Here is an 18,479-nt window from a genome sequence, read left to right on the forward strand (position 1 = left end):
GTGTTCAGTGTTTTCATTTAAAAAGTTTTATCGTAATTGCTAGTAAGGAGACTTAACCACACACATACACACACACACACCCCACACTTCAGTAAGATTTAATTAACCATTTAGGTCCAGATACTCTAGGATTACAGAAGTAGAAGACATTATCTCTGACCTAAACATATATTTTAAAACAAGACATATATACCATATTAAACATAAAGGTTCTAATCTTGCTCTTCTATTCATTATTAGTTTGATGACTTGAAGTAGATTACTTAACATTTCTGCACATCTCTTTCCTCTGTAACATGGGTGTTGTATCCAGCACATATGATTGTGAGATTTAAATCAGAATATGTATATTAGCCCTGTGCTTAATAGCAAAAAATCAATAATAGTTGCTATTATTAATGTGGTTGATTTGGATTATTGCTGGGATAATGAAAGCAGAAATGTACAAGATCCAGAGATGGAATTTAGCATAATAGATTTGAGGGCTGGTAAGGGAGACCAGTCTGATTGGGATGGGAGATTTGTATTAGGACAGTGTTTTTAAATCATGTCAGGCATCCCTTAAAGGTGCCTCAATGATGGACAAGGAGTGCTTGGTTGGGAAGGAAAGGGGGAGGGCCACTCTTTTAGCCAGAGCAGCTCTTGTTTTCATCAGTCTTATATTTTGAATATTTACTAGAAAAAGAAGGCTGAAAATCCCTGTTTGGTAGTACTAGGCTATTGGATGGTTAGAGATATGAAAGTGAATCTTTAGGAACCCAAGGTAGATACTGAGGAGACAAGTGAAATGCAGACATTTCAGTATTTAAGAGCAGTTAATTAGATTAGTAATGAGTCAAGGTCAGGATGTTGTCTGATGATTTAAAATCAGTAATGATTTAAAATCAGAGCAGCACTGTAGTAGTTAATTTCTTAGAATTGACCATATTTGCAAATTAATTGATGAAAAGACAGAGATCCACAGAATCTGGGAATTTGATTAATCTTGGAACTAAGGCGTTTGCAGAGGCTTCAATATGGATACTGAAGTCTGTAGGAATGATGGATGTGGAAAAGAAAAATGTCAGTTGGATACTGTTAGCAGTTAGCTGGTTATAAAATAGTAGGTGTTAGTAGATAATAGCAGCTTATGATTTGAAAAAGTTGTTATAGATGAGTGCAAAATTTTCAGGTGATGAAAAAAATGAAATAGCCCAGTAATTAGAAAATTGTAGTACAGAATAAAGGTATTTTCCATAGTAATTACTACCATTTAGTCACGGGAGGGAGTAAGGAATAGTAGTGGGCTTTGCATCCATTGGAGAGAGAGTTAAAAATAGATGAAATGTTCCTCATAGAGCCAAATTACTCCTGATGTAAAGAGAGATAGGCAAGGAGTAAGACATTAGTTTAAAGTGAAGATTTATTCGGTAGAAAGGGAGGTCCTCAAATGATAATAAACTAAAGAAGCCATTCAGAAACAGAGAATAAGGTTGGGGGCTGAGGTTTAGAAATTTGCACTAAGAAGTGGAATACATAGTGCAGAGGATTAAGTATGTTAGGCAGTAGAAAAAGGGATAGTACATAGAAGAAAGAGGTATGTGGAAGAACACAGGAGATTCTGTATTTTCTGGAATTAGGTAGGTTAAAATGGATGTCCAGGCACAGACACATTGGGATGAATTAAAATTGATATCACATCTATAAGTCATTATATTTTCCCTGCATATCCTAGAGGCAAGATAAAGTATCTTCTGCATGTACCATTACTGTCCTCTTCGGTCTTTGTAGGCCTCTGGTAGAACTATGAAATCTCCCCAAGGTCAGGAGGAAGAGATAGGAAGACTTAAAGGACAGAATAAATCGTATCTCAGTATCATCCCTTACACAAATGAGAATGGGTACAGTTTTTGTAAGAATGTATTTAAAGACATTCCACAGCATATTTATTGGGCATACATTGATAAGCACTGAAAATACAAAGATGAATAAAACCATGTACTCACAGAATCCAGAGTATATTTACTCCGTTGAACATAAGAATAAACTGGTTAACTTCTATATGCTTTCATCCTGATATCTTTAAATATATTTTACTTAGTGGTAGAAGATGATGAAGATGACTTTCCTACAACACGTTCTGATGGAGACTTCTTGCATAATACCAATGGCAATAAAGAAAAGGGTAAGTAGTAAAATTTTCCCCCTCAGTTTGGTAAAATACACTTTCTAAAGTTACATAATAACTAACTATATAACAAGAATAATTAATGGAATAGTTAAAATTTTTTTAAGCTGGAAAGCGAAATTTTTCTTCTAAGAAAAGACATGTAGGTAAAATATACATTCTGACGTTAAATAATCTGACAGCTCATCTGACAAAGACTTACTCTAAATTTTAGACATTGGCCTCTTATTTCAGCAGTATTTGGTAGAATCAGTTTCTAGTACTTAAAAAGTACTTCTTAGGGAGGAAACATTGTAATGGAACTTGAATGTTTCTTTAGAGTGTATTTCTCTCTGTTAATGTTCTTTTCTCTCTCCACTTGATAAACTGGTGTTGCAAAGCATATAATCAGTGTTATTAAAGGAAAATTACTGAAATCACTGATTTCACAGCACAATTGTTTATAGACTCAGGAGCAAGGTGGTTTATTACATATATCAGTTTATTTCATATATCAGTTAATTGTTGCTCTGTTTATAAGGGCTCACTCATTAGATGGAATTCTTAATTGTTGATTGGGAACCTTTGTTTTACAACAACATGGATGAACCTGGAGGGCATTATGCTAAGAGAAATAAACCAAAGACAAATACTGCATGGTATCACTTATGTGTGGAATCTATGTATGGGGCAGGGGTGGGCAGGGAGGTTGTGACAGAAACTTGTGATTCATGGTCAGTGCTTTCTTTTAACATATCCTAAGAAAAAGCTGGCATGGATTCCTAAAACTTTTTTTAAGTTGCAAATAAGCAACTTTCTTTCTTCAGAATCACCGACAGAGAATAGACTGGTGGTTGCCAAGGGCGAGGTGGGGTGGGAGAGGGATGGATTGGGAGTTTGAGATTAGCAGATGCAAACTGGTATATATAGAATGGATAAACAACAAGGTCCTACTGTATAGCACAGGGAACCATATTCAGTATCCTGTGATTAAACCATAATGGAAAAGAATATGAAAAAGAATGTATATATATGTATAACTGAATCACTTTGCTGTACAGCAGTAATTAACACAACATTGTAAATCAACTATATTTCAATTAAAGAACAGAATTCCTTTCTTAATGTTGATGGAAATTAACTCTTGAAAATCATCATAGGTGGAAAGTATCTTTTTATGGCTAAGCTCTAGAAATAAGTTAGTCAGAAGCATTGAGTATAATCCGGTAAAGTGAACAGAGCATAGTCTTTAAATCTGGAACTACTTGATTGTAGTCTGGGATTAAGGTATTTTAGTCATCTCTCAGAAACAGGGTCTTAGTCCTAGATTGATCAACTGTTGGAAGAGGGAAAAATAATACTCTGTTCTTGGGAGTGGTCATTGTAATGTTCTTACCATTAGGGCCATTATTAAAGATTAGGTCTAGATCAAATATTGTGATGTAACTATACTGAAGTTTTTTAAAATTTAGAACTAGTTTACCAACCTACTAGTAAATATGCCAGGAATAGGAATGGGGGTTATGCAGTGAAGACTAAAACAGGAGTAAAACTTCCAGATATTCTAAGATGAGAAGAAAGGCAATTAAAATAATTTGAAGATTAGAGCAGAGGAGAAATTTTTGAATTAGAAAACACCTTCCTTAGTTAAAGACTTTTAAGAGTTCTAGATCACAGTGAAAGGAATGTTTCCTCAATCTTTTGTGAACAAACTTCTCATCTACCTCTATATAAGTTTTCTTCTGTTAAATTCTATGCCATCTTTTAAAAATTATATTTCTAGAGACAAAAGGAGAGATTTTATGACAATAAAATACGTATTTGCATGTAACAACAGAGCCCCAAAATACATGAAGCAAAAACTGACCAAAGAGACAAGTCAATAGTAATAGTTTGAGACTTCAATAACCAACTTTCAATAATGAATAGAACAAGTAGGATAAAGATCAACAAGACAGTAAAATATTTGAATAGTCTAAATAAACAGACCTAGTAGACATTCACAGAACGCTCCACCTAACAATAGAAAAATATATATTCTTCTCAATTGTTCATGGAATATTCTTTATTATAGACCTTATGCTTGGCCACAAAACAGGCTTTAATTAGTTTAAAAGGACTGAAATCAAGTAAAGTATGTCCTCCAGCCACAGTGGAATGAAATTGGAAATTAATAACAGAAATTTGGGAAATTCAGAAATATGTAGAAATTAACACACTCATAAATAACCAGTGGATCAAAGACAAAAATCACCAAGGACATTAGAAAATACTGTGAGGTGAATGAAAGCAGAAACACAAGATGCCACAACTTATGGGCTGCCACAGTACTTAGAGGGAAATTTGTAGGTGAAACACATTTATTATAAAGAAGAAAGAGAATTGAAAAACAATATAGAGAATCAATGAAACTTTAAGTTGATTCTTTGAAAAGCAAAGTTGACAAACTGTTAACTAAACTGATCGAGAAAAAAGGGGAGAAGACTCAACTTATTAAAATCAGGAATGAAAGGGAGGACATTACTGCTGCCCTTACAGGAATAAAAAAGATTATAGGGGGATGCTATGAACAGCTGTATGCCAACAAATTAGATAACTTAGATGAAATGGACAAAAGTCCTACAAAGACACCAACTGTTGAAACTATGTCGAGAAGACCTACAAAATCCAAATAGACCAATAATAAGTAAAGAGACACAATTAGTAAAAAAACTTCCCACAAAGAAAAGCCCAGGCTCCAGTGACTTCACTGGTAAATTTTACTAAACATTTAAAGAAAAATTAATACCAGTTCTTCACAAATTCTTCCAAAAAGTAGAATAGGGGGAGCACTTCCTAACTAATCATTCTCTGAGGCCAGTTTTGCCTTGATAACCAGTATCTCTTAGTGCAACCCACAGTTAACATCACTTTTAATGGTGGAAGACTGAATGCTTTCCCCCTGAGATCAGGAACAAGACAACCTTGTTCCTAACTATTGTTCAACCTTGCCACTTGCGTTCAATAATGTATTAGAGATTCTACCTGGACAGCTGGGCAGGAAAAATAAATAAAAAGCATCCAGATTCAAAAGGGAGAATTAAAACTTTCTCTGTTTGAAGATGCCGTTATCTTACATAGAGAAAAATCATAAGGAATCCACTAGAAACCTATTAGGACTAATAAATTGAGACTGCAGTATATAAGATCAGTATACAAAAAGTCAGTTGTATTGTATTGGCCAAAAGGTTCATTCAGTTTTTTCTATAAGAGGCTCTAGTAGCACTTAGTCAGCTTTAACGTCATTCAAAACAATTTTGTTAGATTGTATGTGACAGCTGGCATATCAGCGTGCATTTTAAAAAAGATTTATCAAAATTGGTGAAATTTTGTGTAGTCATTTTAATATTAAAGATGGAAGAAAAACAACATTTTCAGCATTTTATGCTGCATGTCAAGAAAGGTAAAAATGCAACTGAAACCCAAAAAATGATTTGTGCAGTGTATGGAGAAGGTGCTGTGACTGATCGAACACATCAGAAGTGGTTTGTGAAGTTTTGTGCTGGAGATTTCTCGCTGGACAATGCTCCATGGTAGGGTAGACCAGTTGAAGTTGATAGCAATCAAACTGAGACATTAATTTAGAACAGTCAACGTTATACCACATGGGTAATAGCCGACATACTGAAAATATTCACATCAAGTGTTGAAAATCATTTGCACCAGCTTGGTTATGTGAATCACTTTGATGTTTGGGTTCCACATAAGTTAAGGAAAAAAAGACTTCTTGAACGTATTTCCACATGTGATTCTCTACTTAAATGTAATGAAAACAGTCCGTTTTTAAAACAAATTGTGATGGTGATGAAAAGTGGATACTGTACAATAATATGGAACGGAAGAGATTGTGGGGCAAGTGAAATGAACCACCACCAACCACACCAAAGGCTGGTCTTCATCCAAAGAATGTGATGTTGTATATATGGTGGGATTGGAAGGGAGTCCTCTATTATGATCTCCTTTTGGACAACCAAACGATTAATTCCAACAAGTACTGCTCCCAATTAGACCAACTGAAAGCAGCATTCGATGAAAAGCATCTGGAATTAGTCAACAGAAAACGCATACTCTTCCCTCGGGATAACCCAAGACTGCACATTTCTTTGATGACCAGGCAACAACTGTTACGGCTTGGGTGAGAAGTTCTGATTCATCCGCCATATTCACCAGACATTGCACCTTCGGATTTCCATTTATTTTGGTCTTTACAAAATTCACTTAATGGAAAAAATTTCTGTTCCCTGGAAGCTATAAAAGGCACCTGGAACAATTCTTTGCTCGAAAAGATAAAAAGTTTTGGGAAGATGGACTTACGGAGTTGCTTGAAAAATGGCAGAAGGTAGTGGAACAAAAGGGTGCATATGTTCAGTAAAGTTCATGGTAAAAGTGAAAAATTTGTCTTTTATTTTTACTTAAAAACTGAAGGCACTTTTTGGCCAACCCAGTATTTTTTATACACTAGAAATGAAGAATATGAAGATAAAGTTAAGGAAATAGTTTTGTTTATAACAGCATCAAAAAGGATTAAATACCTAGGAATAAATTTAACAAAAGAAGCACAAACCTTATATTATGAAGACCACAAAACATTATTGAAAAAATTAAAGAAGACCTAAACAGATGGAAAGATTTGCCCTGTTCATGGATCAGATGACTTAATATTGTTAAAAATTCAGTATTCCCCAAATTGACCTGTAGATTCAATCCAGTCTTTACCAAAATCCTAGGTAGGATTTTCGCACAAGTGGACAAGCTAATCCTAAAGTTCATATGGAAATACAAATGACCCAGAGTAGCTTCAACAGTCTTGAAAAAGAACAAAGTAGGAGGACTCACACTTTCAATTTCATAACTTACTACAAAAGCAACAGTAAAGTATAGTTCTGGCATAAGGAAAGATATATAGAACAGTGGAATAGAATTGAGAGTCTAGAAATAAACCCTCACATTTATAGTAAAATAAATGTGACTTTTCACAGGAGTGCCAAGACAACTCAGGAAAAAAGTCTTTTCAACAAATGGTGTTAGGCAGCTGGATATCCATATTTAAGGAATGAAGTTGAACCGCTACTTCACACAAACACAAAAATTAACTCAAAATGGATCAAAAACCTAATTAAAAGAGCTAGCACCATAAAACCTTAGAAGAAATATAGGAGTTAATCACCTTGAGCAAGGCAAAGCTTTCTTGATTTTTAGCAAAATTTTAAACTTTTGTGCTCAAGGAAACTATCAAAAAGTGAAAAGATAACCTACAAAATGGGAGAAAACATTTGCCAATCATTTATCTGGTAAGGGATTTGTATTTAAAATACATAAAGAACTCTTACAGATCTATAATAGACAAATATCTCAGTTCAGAAATGGGCGAAGCATCTCAATAGACATTTTTCCAAAGAAGATATACAAATGGCCAGTGAGCACCTGAAAAGTTCCTCAACTCATTAGCCATCAGGAAAATGCAAATCAAAACCACAGTGAGACACCACTTCACACCTATTAGGCTGGCTGTAATCGGAAAGAAATACCATAACAAGGTGTAGCTGCTTTGGAAAACAGTGTGGCAGTTCCTCAACATATTATACATGGTGTCACCATTGGACCTAGCAGTTCTACTCCTAGGTATATATTCAGGAGAAATGAAAACATACATCCATATAAAAAGTTGTACATGGATGTTCATTGCAGTATTATTCATAACAGTCAAAAAGTGGAAATAACCCAAACATCCATCCACTAACGAATAGATAAACAAAATGGAACATTTTTTAGCCATGTGAAGGAATAACATACTTGACATGTGCTGTAACATGGATGAACCTTGAAAATATTATGCTAAGTGAAAGAAGCCAGTCACAGAAGACCACTCATTGTTACTTTATATGAAATATTCAGAGGCAAATCGTAGAGCAGAAACTGTATTAGTGGTTTCCTAGAACTGGGCAGTAGGGTTGGGGGAAATGGGAAGTGACTACTAATGTATGTGGGATTTGAGGGGATGGTTCATAAAAATGTCCTAAAGTTTGATTGTGATGATGCTTGTACACTCTGTGAATATACTGAGAATCATTTAATTGTATGTGTTAATGAGTGAATTTTATGCTGTGAAAATTATATCTCAGTAAAGCTGGTATTTATAAAAAGACTAGGGAATTCCCTGGCAGTCCAGTGGTTAGGACTCTTGCTTTCACTGCCGAGGGCCTGGGTTCAATCCCTGGTCAGGGAACTAAGATCCCATAAGCTGTGTGGTGCAGCTAAATAAATAAATAAATAAATAAATAAATAAAATGTACACTTAAATTTTTTAAAAAGTGTAAATAAATTCACTGACTTAGTACTGTTCAATTTTTTGGCCTCTGCTTTTTCTTGGGGGGAGGGGGGCACACCATGCAGCTTGTAGAATCTTAGTTCCATGACAAGGCATTGAACCTGGGCCCTCAGCAATGAAAGCACAGAGTCCTAACCACTGGACTGCCAGGGAACTCCCTGGCCTCTACTTTAGATTCAATCAATCTAAAGTCAGAAATTTCCTACCCCTAAACCCTTATTTCTAATGATTAATTGTATTAATTACATGTCAAAGATGGCTACTTGCATGGATTTTTTATATCTATTATATTTTCCAGTTGTTCCCATTTAACTATATTTTTAACCATATTTTCTAACCAATTTTGTAACTTGTATTCCAGTTTTGTAAATAATATACAAGAGCATATTGTCATCTACTATATAAAATAATGACAGTAAATATTAACTAATCTGTCAAATCAAGGTATACTCTTGATGAAACTCATTGAGAGGCAATTTAATGTTAATGGAACATGCATTACTCTATGAAACATGATTATCATCTTGTCCTTTTCTCCCACATAGTCTGTGTACAGATGCTCATACATTAATTGTCTAAATGAAGAAGTTGGACCAGCCACAGATCACTTTTCATTGTCTTTCAGCTCACAGATTTTTCATGTGAGAATATTTTAAATTTAGTTTTTTTAGCCAACTGTATCTTACTTTGTTAGAATAATCATATCTATAATAGACCAGTAGTCCCAAACCAGTTGATTGTTGACCTTAGTACAATTAATAGCATGGTCATAGTCTTAAGCCATGTTTCTTCTTTATCATAGTAGACAGGTGGGAGATTTAAACAAAGTTGCCATCCTGTATGTCCAGAAGGACACAGTCATTTGGAATATTTCAGGTGGGGAAATGAAAAAATCCTCACCACAGAAGCTCAGGATTCCCCCTTAGGTTGCCTACTATTTAAATTAGTGTTTGGGAGTCTTAATGAAATGAAAGGATTACAAATCTCTTGGCTTCTGTCAGTATTTGTTTTTATTTTTGACATGTTGATGTTAGCTTCGGGGTTTCTTGATTTTCTGAATGTTACCACCTTTAAAAGAGTTTTGAACTGTATAATGTCAGTTCAACTAAAAGAACTGTAGATTTGAATGATAATTTTAAGAGCTTAAGTACTTAAAAATCTAGATTTATAGATTATTTTATAATATCTTTCATCTCTGCCCTTCATAAGCATGGTTACATTCACATACTTTCAACTTCCTTTTGCTACAGTGTATCATTTTCCCAGAAGAAACTAAGGCATGCCACCTTGTCTCTTTAAGATCTTCTTTCCCTTGTGATCAGCTGAGACATTTAGATGAGTATACTCATCTAAAATTATTGAGTACTTTGGGGTTTTGCTTAAGTTTTTCCATCAAGATTAATGTAGTTCTACAAAATAAGTTATAAGATACTTAGAGCAAAAATCAAAGTAACCAGTACTTAGAGGAGCCCAGTGGATGACAAATTAAAATGAGGTTTTGTCTTCATGACCTTCATTTCCTAACAGATGTAACATGAGAGAAATTTATTTCAGAGACCTTACTCTGTTTGAGACACTTACTTTCAACTGTTTGAAAGTTTAAAAATCTGTTACATAACCCTTGTATCATTCTGAAAAGGATTTGAGGGTGACAGCTTCTGAAAGTAGTTAAGTGTAGCTGAAGAGGTACACTTCTAAAAGTTTTTTCAAAGACATTTTATGTTGGTCTTTCATCTTGTACTGACTGTATATAAATTAGCAAACAGCATGGAGGACCCATTATTACAATGGCACACATCCTCATATATAGGACACAGATGACTTTAAGTTTCTAAGTTGATTATTTAAAAAAATCGTAGTTTGTAATAAAACATCAGTCTTGGTAAGAATGGTAGAAAATAGTGATAGGAAGGATCTTCAGAAAATACCAGAAAAAGAAAATAGGTTTTAAAACAACTTTACTGAGATATAATTAACACGCCGTAAACTACACATTTAAAGTGTACAGTTTGGTAAGTTTTGATATTATCAAGAAGCTGTCACCACAATCAAGACCATTATTATGTCCATCGCCCTCAAAAGTTTCTTCCATCCCTTTTGTCTTCCCTTCCTCCCTCCATTCTCAAACAACCACTGATTTTTCTGTCACTATAGATTAGTTTGCATTTTCTAGAATTTAATGTAAATGAACTCAGTGTTTTTGCCTGATCGCTTTCTCAGTTTGAGATTTCTCATTGTTGTTGTACGTATCAGTATTTAATTTCTTTTCATTGCTGAGTAGTGTTCCCTTGTATAGATAACAACCACAGTTTCTTCAACCCATTCGTCTATTGGTGGACATTTGGGTTGTTTACAGTTTGGGGCTATTATAAATAATGTTGCTGTGAACATTCACATACAAGTTTCTTTTATGTACGTATACTTTATTTCTTTGGGCTAAATACCCAGAGGTGGAATGGTTGAATCATATGGTAGGTATGTATTTAACCTTTTAAAAATCTTCCAAGCTGCATTTCACCAGTCATATTTATGAGAGTTCAAGTTCATCCAAACCCCCACTAACACTTGACGTGGTCAGTCTTTTAAAATTTTAGTCTTCTAATAGATGTGTAGTGGTACTCACTGTAGTTTTAATTTGCTTTTCCCTAGTAACTAATAGTATTGAGCATCTTTTCATCTGCTTATTTGCCATCCTGATCTCTTCTTTAGTGAAATGTGTGTTCAATTCTTTGGTTCAGTTTTTAATTGGGTTATATGTTTCCTTATTGTTGAGTTTGAGATTACTATATTTTGCATATTATAATACAGAATATGCCTATATTAATGTATAGATAGATAAAGGATATGTCCTTTATCATACATATTCTGTGCAAAGGTTTTCTCCCAGTCTGTGGCTTGTCTCTTCATTCTTTTTTTAAAAAATTTTAAAATAGATATTACATGTATTTAAGGTGTCCAATATGATGATTTGGTGTACATGATGAAATGATTACTGCAGTCAAGCTAATTAATGTATCTCTTCACAGTTACCATTATTTTATTAACTGTAGGTTAGCTCTCTAGACTGACTTATCCTACATAACTGTAACTCTCCTTCTTTTAACAATGCCTTCAAGAGCAGAAACTTTAAATTTTGATGAAGTTTAGTTTGTCAGCTCTTATGGATTGTGCCTTTGCTGTCGTATCTACATATGAGTTTTTAAAGTTTAAAGTATCATTATTTCATTTAAAGAGTTCTATTGAAAAGGTTTCTTATTAACTATAGTATAAGATATTATGCTCTCTTATTTGTATCTTATGAGTTTTAAGATTTTTCATTTAATTCAAAGACTAACTTTGAATTAAAATTATAATATGTAAACAGAAGAACTGTTTAATGTGTGCATTGGTCCCCAAATTATATTTGGACATTTATTTAAATTTTAACATATTACTTTATTCATTTTCGCAGTTTCTTTTCAGATATTTGTTAAATTCAGGATTTCTCAAAATGTAAGGTAGTTCTTGCCATAATTAGGTCTCACTCTAGGCTGTCTTGAGTGTTATTATTAAAGTATTATTCCACCTACCAGTTTCTTCACTGGGTGCAGCATAGCAAATAGATTTCAGGAAACAGAATGCAGAAAAAAGGACTTGAGAGTACATATGCTGTCACAGGCCTCTTTGCTCATAGAGATGGATGCAAATTTTAAAATGTTGGCCAACAGGAAGGAAATTACAGTTTGAAAGTCTGCTCTCTTGTGATAGTTTTCTAAAAATTTTCTAATTTTAAGTTGTGCTGAGGAATGATTTCTTTGTTAAAAAGATTTTTAGTGAATAATTTTTTTTTCAGTATTTCCACATGTAACACCAAAAGGAATTAATGGTATAGACTTTAAAGGGGAGGCGATAACTTTTAAAGCAACTACTGCTGGAATCCTTGCTACACTTTCTCATTGTATTGAACTAATGGTAAAACGTGAGGACAGCTGGCAAAAGAGACTGGATAAGGTAAGATTTGTTTTTCTTCTTTGTAAAAAATAGTCAGATTTTGTTTGTTTATATACTGATCGAACATTTAAACCAAACTAACTTCTTAGGGAAAAATCTATTGGATTGAGAGAAGTAGCAGGTGGTACTATTCCTCTGAAACTTTGTGAGCATCTTAAACTCATTTTTCTAATGAGATTCACCAGTTATGTATTTGGTTACTGTACAATATGCATTCTTCATTGGATTTTAACATAAAAGTTTTTGTAATGGTAACAGTAATGCTTTGGAATAGAAGTAATGAACCATTTGACATTTCCTAGCTTTATTGTATAATACATGAAACTGTACTTAAGTTATATGAACTACTAAAAACACCAATTTATAAAGTTAAATATTAACTTATTGCATTCATGGCCATGTATGTTTTCCAAGGTCATTGTGATATCCTTTAACACACATTTTGTTATTCCTTGAACATTTGCCTTATGTTCACCTTTCCCACCTTTGTTTAAACTGCAGCACTGATAATAATAATATGAATCTTCAGTTGCGAGTGTGAAGTAGAATTTGGCTCAGTGAATTCATTTAGTAGGAAAACGTTTGTTTATAGTTTAACATCAATAAAATCTTAGAACCAAAGCATACCTTAGAGAATTTAGTCCAATGCCATCATTTTATAGAATTAGCAGCTGAGGCCCAGAGACTTGTCTAGAGGTGTTAAGTAGCAGAATAAGAAGAATTTTACTCTTCTATATTTCAGCTCTGGATATCAGGGCAGACATCAATCAGAATCTTATCATTCATTAATGAGTCATATTGCTTGTGGAATTTGGAGGTCTTATCAATGTGAACAGAACACTAAGGAAAGCAATGTCATCATTGATGTAATAGCAGAATGGCTACAGGATTTAAACAGCACTGTATGTTTAAGAAGGTCCCCATGTTTAAAGAAAAGAGAATTGGTCAGAATTCTTACGTGCATGTGAGAGTAAGCCAGGTTGACTAGCAATATGTATTCTTTTAAAACAAGCAATGAAAATGTCCATTTAAGGTACACGCAGATACTTCATTATTATTTTGGAGTAGAACTGTTAACATTGTCATAGATTTCAATTTTGGATCAAATTCAATTTTTAGAAGATTCTCTGTTCACACAAAAAAATAACACAGAAAACAGGACAATCCCTTAAATCCATTAGACTAATTGTTCAGGAGAATCATTCAACTTATCCAGATTAGCTTATTCAAAACTTTTTGGCAACTTTCTCTTAAGCTCCCCTCTCTTCAGTCTACTTATCCTTCACTAAAGGATCATCATCTCTAGTCATATGCTCTAACCACACTGCCTTAAAAAATTCATTAAAAATAAGACATGGCTTCCCCATCTTTTTGTCAATCAGATTTCTTATTTGAAAGGGATGTGTACTTGCAGTTGTCTTCAATGTTGGTAATCTTATCCATTCTCTTTCTTTATTGGGTAGCAACAAGTAGACTATACCAAAGGATCTGTGAAAAAACAGTTTTGTTAGACCACATTTAACCAAAATAACAGTCAAAAAAGATAGTAGTATTAATTGAAATCTGCAAATGGCTGTAATTTGTAATCCTTTTACAGGTCTATCTGATGTCAGATCTTATTTACCTTTTCCACCATAATTTTCTTCTCAAGGTTGATATAGGCTCCTAGTTACATTTTACAGGAAATGTAAGTCCGTGTGTGCATACACAGTATATACATATATATTCAATGTGTGTGTATATACATGTGTGTATATATACATATGTGTATGTGCATACATACATGTATATATACACACGCTGTAAAGATTAGGAAGTTCTTGAATAGAGAGAGTTGTTTATCAACAAACATGTCTTTTAGGTAATTCATATAATTGAGGAGGAAAATACAGTGTTAACAATATGGTTTACTTGAAATTGTTGTTTTATTCAAGAAGTATTTATATGCTTGTTGTGTGCTAGACTCTAAGCTAGAAATGAGAAAACAGTAGTGTACAGGAAACCATTTTTCAAGGAGCTAAAAATCTAATGAGAGTGATTAAGTAGGTGATAGGTGATATAATAATAGCTATTTAATAGCTGTGTACCTTTTATGTAGATTTCTAATATATGTTTATGTATATAATAGATATACACATACAATAGATGTGTATAACGTACAAATCTCTAATAGTTCTCTGATTTTATGTTTAATAGCTCTTATGTACATTTCTAACGTCATTTCCATTGTTCTTACAGCTAAATGATTGAATATTCTTAGTTACCTATAAAAATAATTCTTTCTTTTCTAGAAGAAGTGTACTTAATTTTTAGCCAGTCGTGTCCAGGAAGACCAAAAATTCTAAGATTAAACAAATTTTAGTTGTTAAGAATGTTAATAAGAAAAAAATTATTCATTGAAGATGTTTGCTTATATTAGTGGATTTACAAGTGTGTAATTTCACGTTTTTTCGCTTTCCTTGAAATCATTTTAATATTATTGCTGTGTTGTGTGTTTTTGTTTTGTTCATTTTTTTAAATTAAGGTTTAACATATATACAGTGAAGTATACCAATCTTAAGTGTACTGCTTGATGAGTGTTATACACATGTATACTTCCCTGTAACCACCACTCAAATCAAGATGTAGAACTTTTATAGCACCTCAGAAGGTTTCTTCATGCCCCTTCCTAGTCCATGCTGTACCAGTACCTCAAGAAGTGACCACAGTTTTAACTTATACAGTCATAGATTAGTTTTGCCTGTTCTTGAACAGCATGTAAATGGAATCATACAAAATATACTCGTGTGTCTGGCTCGCTCCTCCGCCCCCTCAACACTGACTGTGAAGTTCATTCATCTTGTAACTTTTAGTGGTAGTTTATTATTTTTTATTGTTGTATAGTATTATTGCTGTATGCTGTTCATTGTGTAACGAATTTTCATTGTATGACTTCAATTTGTTTTTTCCTTTTTCCTGCTGATGGACATTTAACTTTTTATATTTTGGCTGTTGTGAATAAAGCTGCTGTGAGCATTCTTGTACGTATCTTTTGGTGGATATATGCACTCTTTTCTCTTGGGCACATACCAAGCAGTAAAATTATCTATTCACGAGGTATATGCTTAGCTTTAGTGGGTAGAGGCAAACAATTTTCCAAAGTGGTTATATCAGTTTATATTCCCACCAGCAGTAGATGAGAATTCCAGTTGCTCTTCACCCTTGACAACACTTGGTATTGTCATTTTTTTTGTGGGTGATTTTTTGTGTTTTTAAATTTTAGCCATTCTGATGGGTCTGTAGTCCTGTTTTCTCTTCAGTACACAAAAATCAGTTAGTCTTTGGGCCTACTGAACTAATTCATTGATTTGCACTAGCTTAATTCAGGTAGGGTTTTTAGAAGTAGTTAAGCTCTGGGTGAGTTCGGTGTGGACTTTAATTTAGCCCTTTAAATATTTGAGGTGAGGGAATAAAGGCATTAGGTTCTTTATAAGCTTGTAGGGCTTTAATATCACATTTGACTCATTGTAGTCCATTGTTGTAAAAAAAAAGTTTGAGGTTGGTGTCAAGGCCAGCCTTTTTACATTTTGTCCTTGGATCTTTGCGCAAACTCTTAGAGCCATAGAACCTGTCTATAAAAGGAGAAGGTTAAAGTAGAAATCTAAGCTCTTTTTCAGCTCTAAAATAATTTTAACCAGCAGTTGGAAAGTATAAGAAAGGTATCTTTCTTTAGAATATCTTTTTGCATTTGTTGATTCTACCAATAATTGAGTTATTTTCTTCCTGGCATCCATTACTTGACTTTTTGTCTGTAACAAAATTAATTTAGCTCCTACTGGGGGAAACAAACACGTGAATATATATTGTAGGCATTTCTCTGGTGCTAATTTATCCTTTTTTTTTTTGTTTTTTTGAAGTGTAGACACTTTGGTAGTTACTTAATCCATTTAAATATATAACCTACCTATAAGGCGATCTTAGTGGTATTTTAAATGGTAGCTTGTATGTGATATATGGCCCAGAAAAAAGTGTTTTCTTGGGCAGAAGAATACTCATTTTTCACAGAAGTGGAGTTATTTTGGGGCCAAGTTATAAAATTTTGATGAAATGTAGAGAAAATCCCACTTGACATGATAAATTTTTCACTTGCTTTTCTTTTTTTAAATAGGAAAGTGAGAAGAGAAGAAGAATAGAGGAAGCATACAAAAATGCCATGACAGAACTTAAGAAAAAATCTCACTTTGGAGGACCAGATTATGAGGTATGAAGTTATGTTTTTGGTCTTAGAGAAACATGTAGCAGATATATATATATGTATTTATATATATGTATATGTGTATATATATATATCACAAAAGTGATTAATTTTTACATAATACTTTACTTTTAAATGTTTTGAATATTTCATAATGTATCTATGCTAGGCTTACCCTGAAACAGAATTTTTTCTTTTTCACCTACAAAGCTTTAAAGGGCTTTAAAAGACTTATTACTAAGGCCTTCTACTTTATAGGACAAATTTTTGTCTCCCCTGTTAGGGTGATACTTACTGATATTACATTCTAATTCTTTTTTTCTTTAATTTTATTATTTGAAATCTATAGATGGTTTATTTTATTTTATTTTTTGGCCACTCCATGAGGCATGCGGGATCTTAGTTCCCTGACCAGGCATCGAACCTGTTACCCCTGCATTGGGAATGCGGAGTCTTAACCACTGGACCACCAGGAAAGTCCCTAACTCTTTTTTTTTTTTTTTAAAAAAAAAAACAAACAAAAGCAACCTACAGAGGAAAAACCTGAGAACTTTACAGGTGAAAGATTTGAGGCTGTGCTGTATACTGTGAGGTCTTCTCCATAGCAAAGCATGAACTGTTCAAATTGCCATGCCTTTTTGTTTGGAAAATGTCGGAAACCAGCTTCTTTTCCCTGTTGGTTATTTGTTAAGCAGCTAGTAAAATCTGCCTCTCCATATACAAACACATACAGGAGTGGCAAGGAGTATCGTTGACATAGAAGAAGAATGGTAAAAAAGTTAGACTGTATTTAAGAAAGCAGAAGAAAAATTTCCTGCCATTTTTATTCTAGAAAGGAAAAAATAAGACCTGCTATTGACAATATTTTTTACGTTGGAATTGATTTCCAACTGTGAAAATCCATAGTATGAGACTTGAGCGGTAATTTTATTTTATTTATTTTTAAAATGTATTTATTTTTAATAGATCTTTATTGGAGTATAATTGCTTCACAATACTGTGTTAGTTTCTGTTGTACAACAAAGTGAATCAACCATATGCATACATATGTCCCCATATCCCCTCCCTCCCATGCTCCCTATTGCACCCCTCTAGGTCATCGCAAAGCACCAAGCTGATCTCCCTGTGCTATGCTGCTGCTTCCCGCTAGCTAACTATTTTACATTCGGTAGTGTATATATGTCGATGCTACTCTCACTTCTCCCCATCTTCCCCCTCCCACCCCATGTCCTCAAGTCCATTCTCTATGTATACATCTTTATTCCTGCCCTGAAACTAGGTTCATCAGTACCCTTTTTTTTTTTTTTTACATTCCATATATGTGCATTAGAATACGGTATTTGTTTTTCTCTTTCTGACTTCACTCTGTATGACAGACTCTAGGTCCATCCACCTAACTACAAATAACTCAATTTCATTCCTTTTTATAGCTAAGTAATACTCTATTGTATATATGTGCCACATCTTCTTTATCCATTCATCTGTCGGTGGACATTTAGGTTGCTTCCATGTCCTGGCTATTGTAAATAGTGCTGCAGTGAATATTGTGGCACATGTCTCTTTTGGAATTATGGTTTTCTCAAGGTATATGCCCAGTAGTGGGATTGCGGGGTCATATGGTAGTTCTGTTTTTAGTTTTTTAAGGAACCTCCATACTGTTTTCAATAGTTGTATCAATTTACATTCCCACCAACAGTGCAGGAGGGTTCCCTTTTCACCACACACTTTCCAGCATTCTTTGT

The 18,479-nt window shown here is 33.7% G+C and overlaps 1 protein-coding gene across 3 annotated transcripts in view; it reads left to right on the top strand.

Moving 5' to 3' along the window:
• Positions 1–18,479, top strand: part of CERT1 (ceramide transporter 1) — a 128,995-nt gene that overhangs the window by 60,401 nt on the left and 50,115 nt on the right. For all 3 annotated transcript variants that reach the window (XM_027100810.1, XM_027100808.1, XM_027100809.1), the window contains 3 exons: positions 2,081–2,164; positions 12,346–12,503; positions 16,651–16,743. In XM_027100810.1, the coding sequence (XP_026956611.1) occupies positions 2,081–2,164; positions 12,346–12,503; positions 16,651–16,743 (335 nt within the window). The remainder of the gene's footprint in view (positions 1–2,080; positions 2,165–12,345; positions 12,504–16,650; positions 16,744–18,479) is intronic.

The sequence above is a fragment of the Aethalodelphis obliquidens genome, unplaced genomic scaffold (genome assembly GCF_003676395.1).
Source record: "Aethalodelphis obliquidens isolate GAN/ISIS:26980383/991018 unplaced genomic scaffold, ASM367639v1 scaffold4, whole genome shotgun sequence".
In the NCBI taxonomy this organism is placed as follows: domain Eukaryota; kingdom Metazoa; phylum Chordata; class Mammalia; order Artiodactyla; family Delphinidae; genus Aethalodelphis; species Aethalodelphis obliquidens.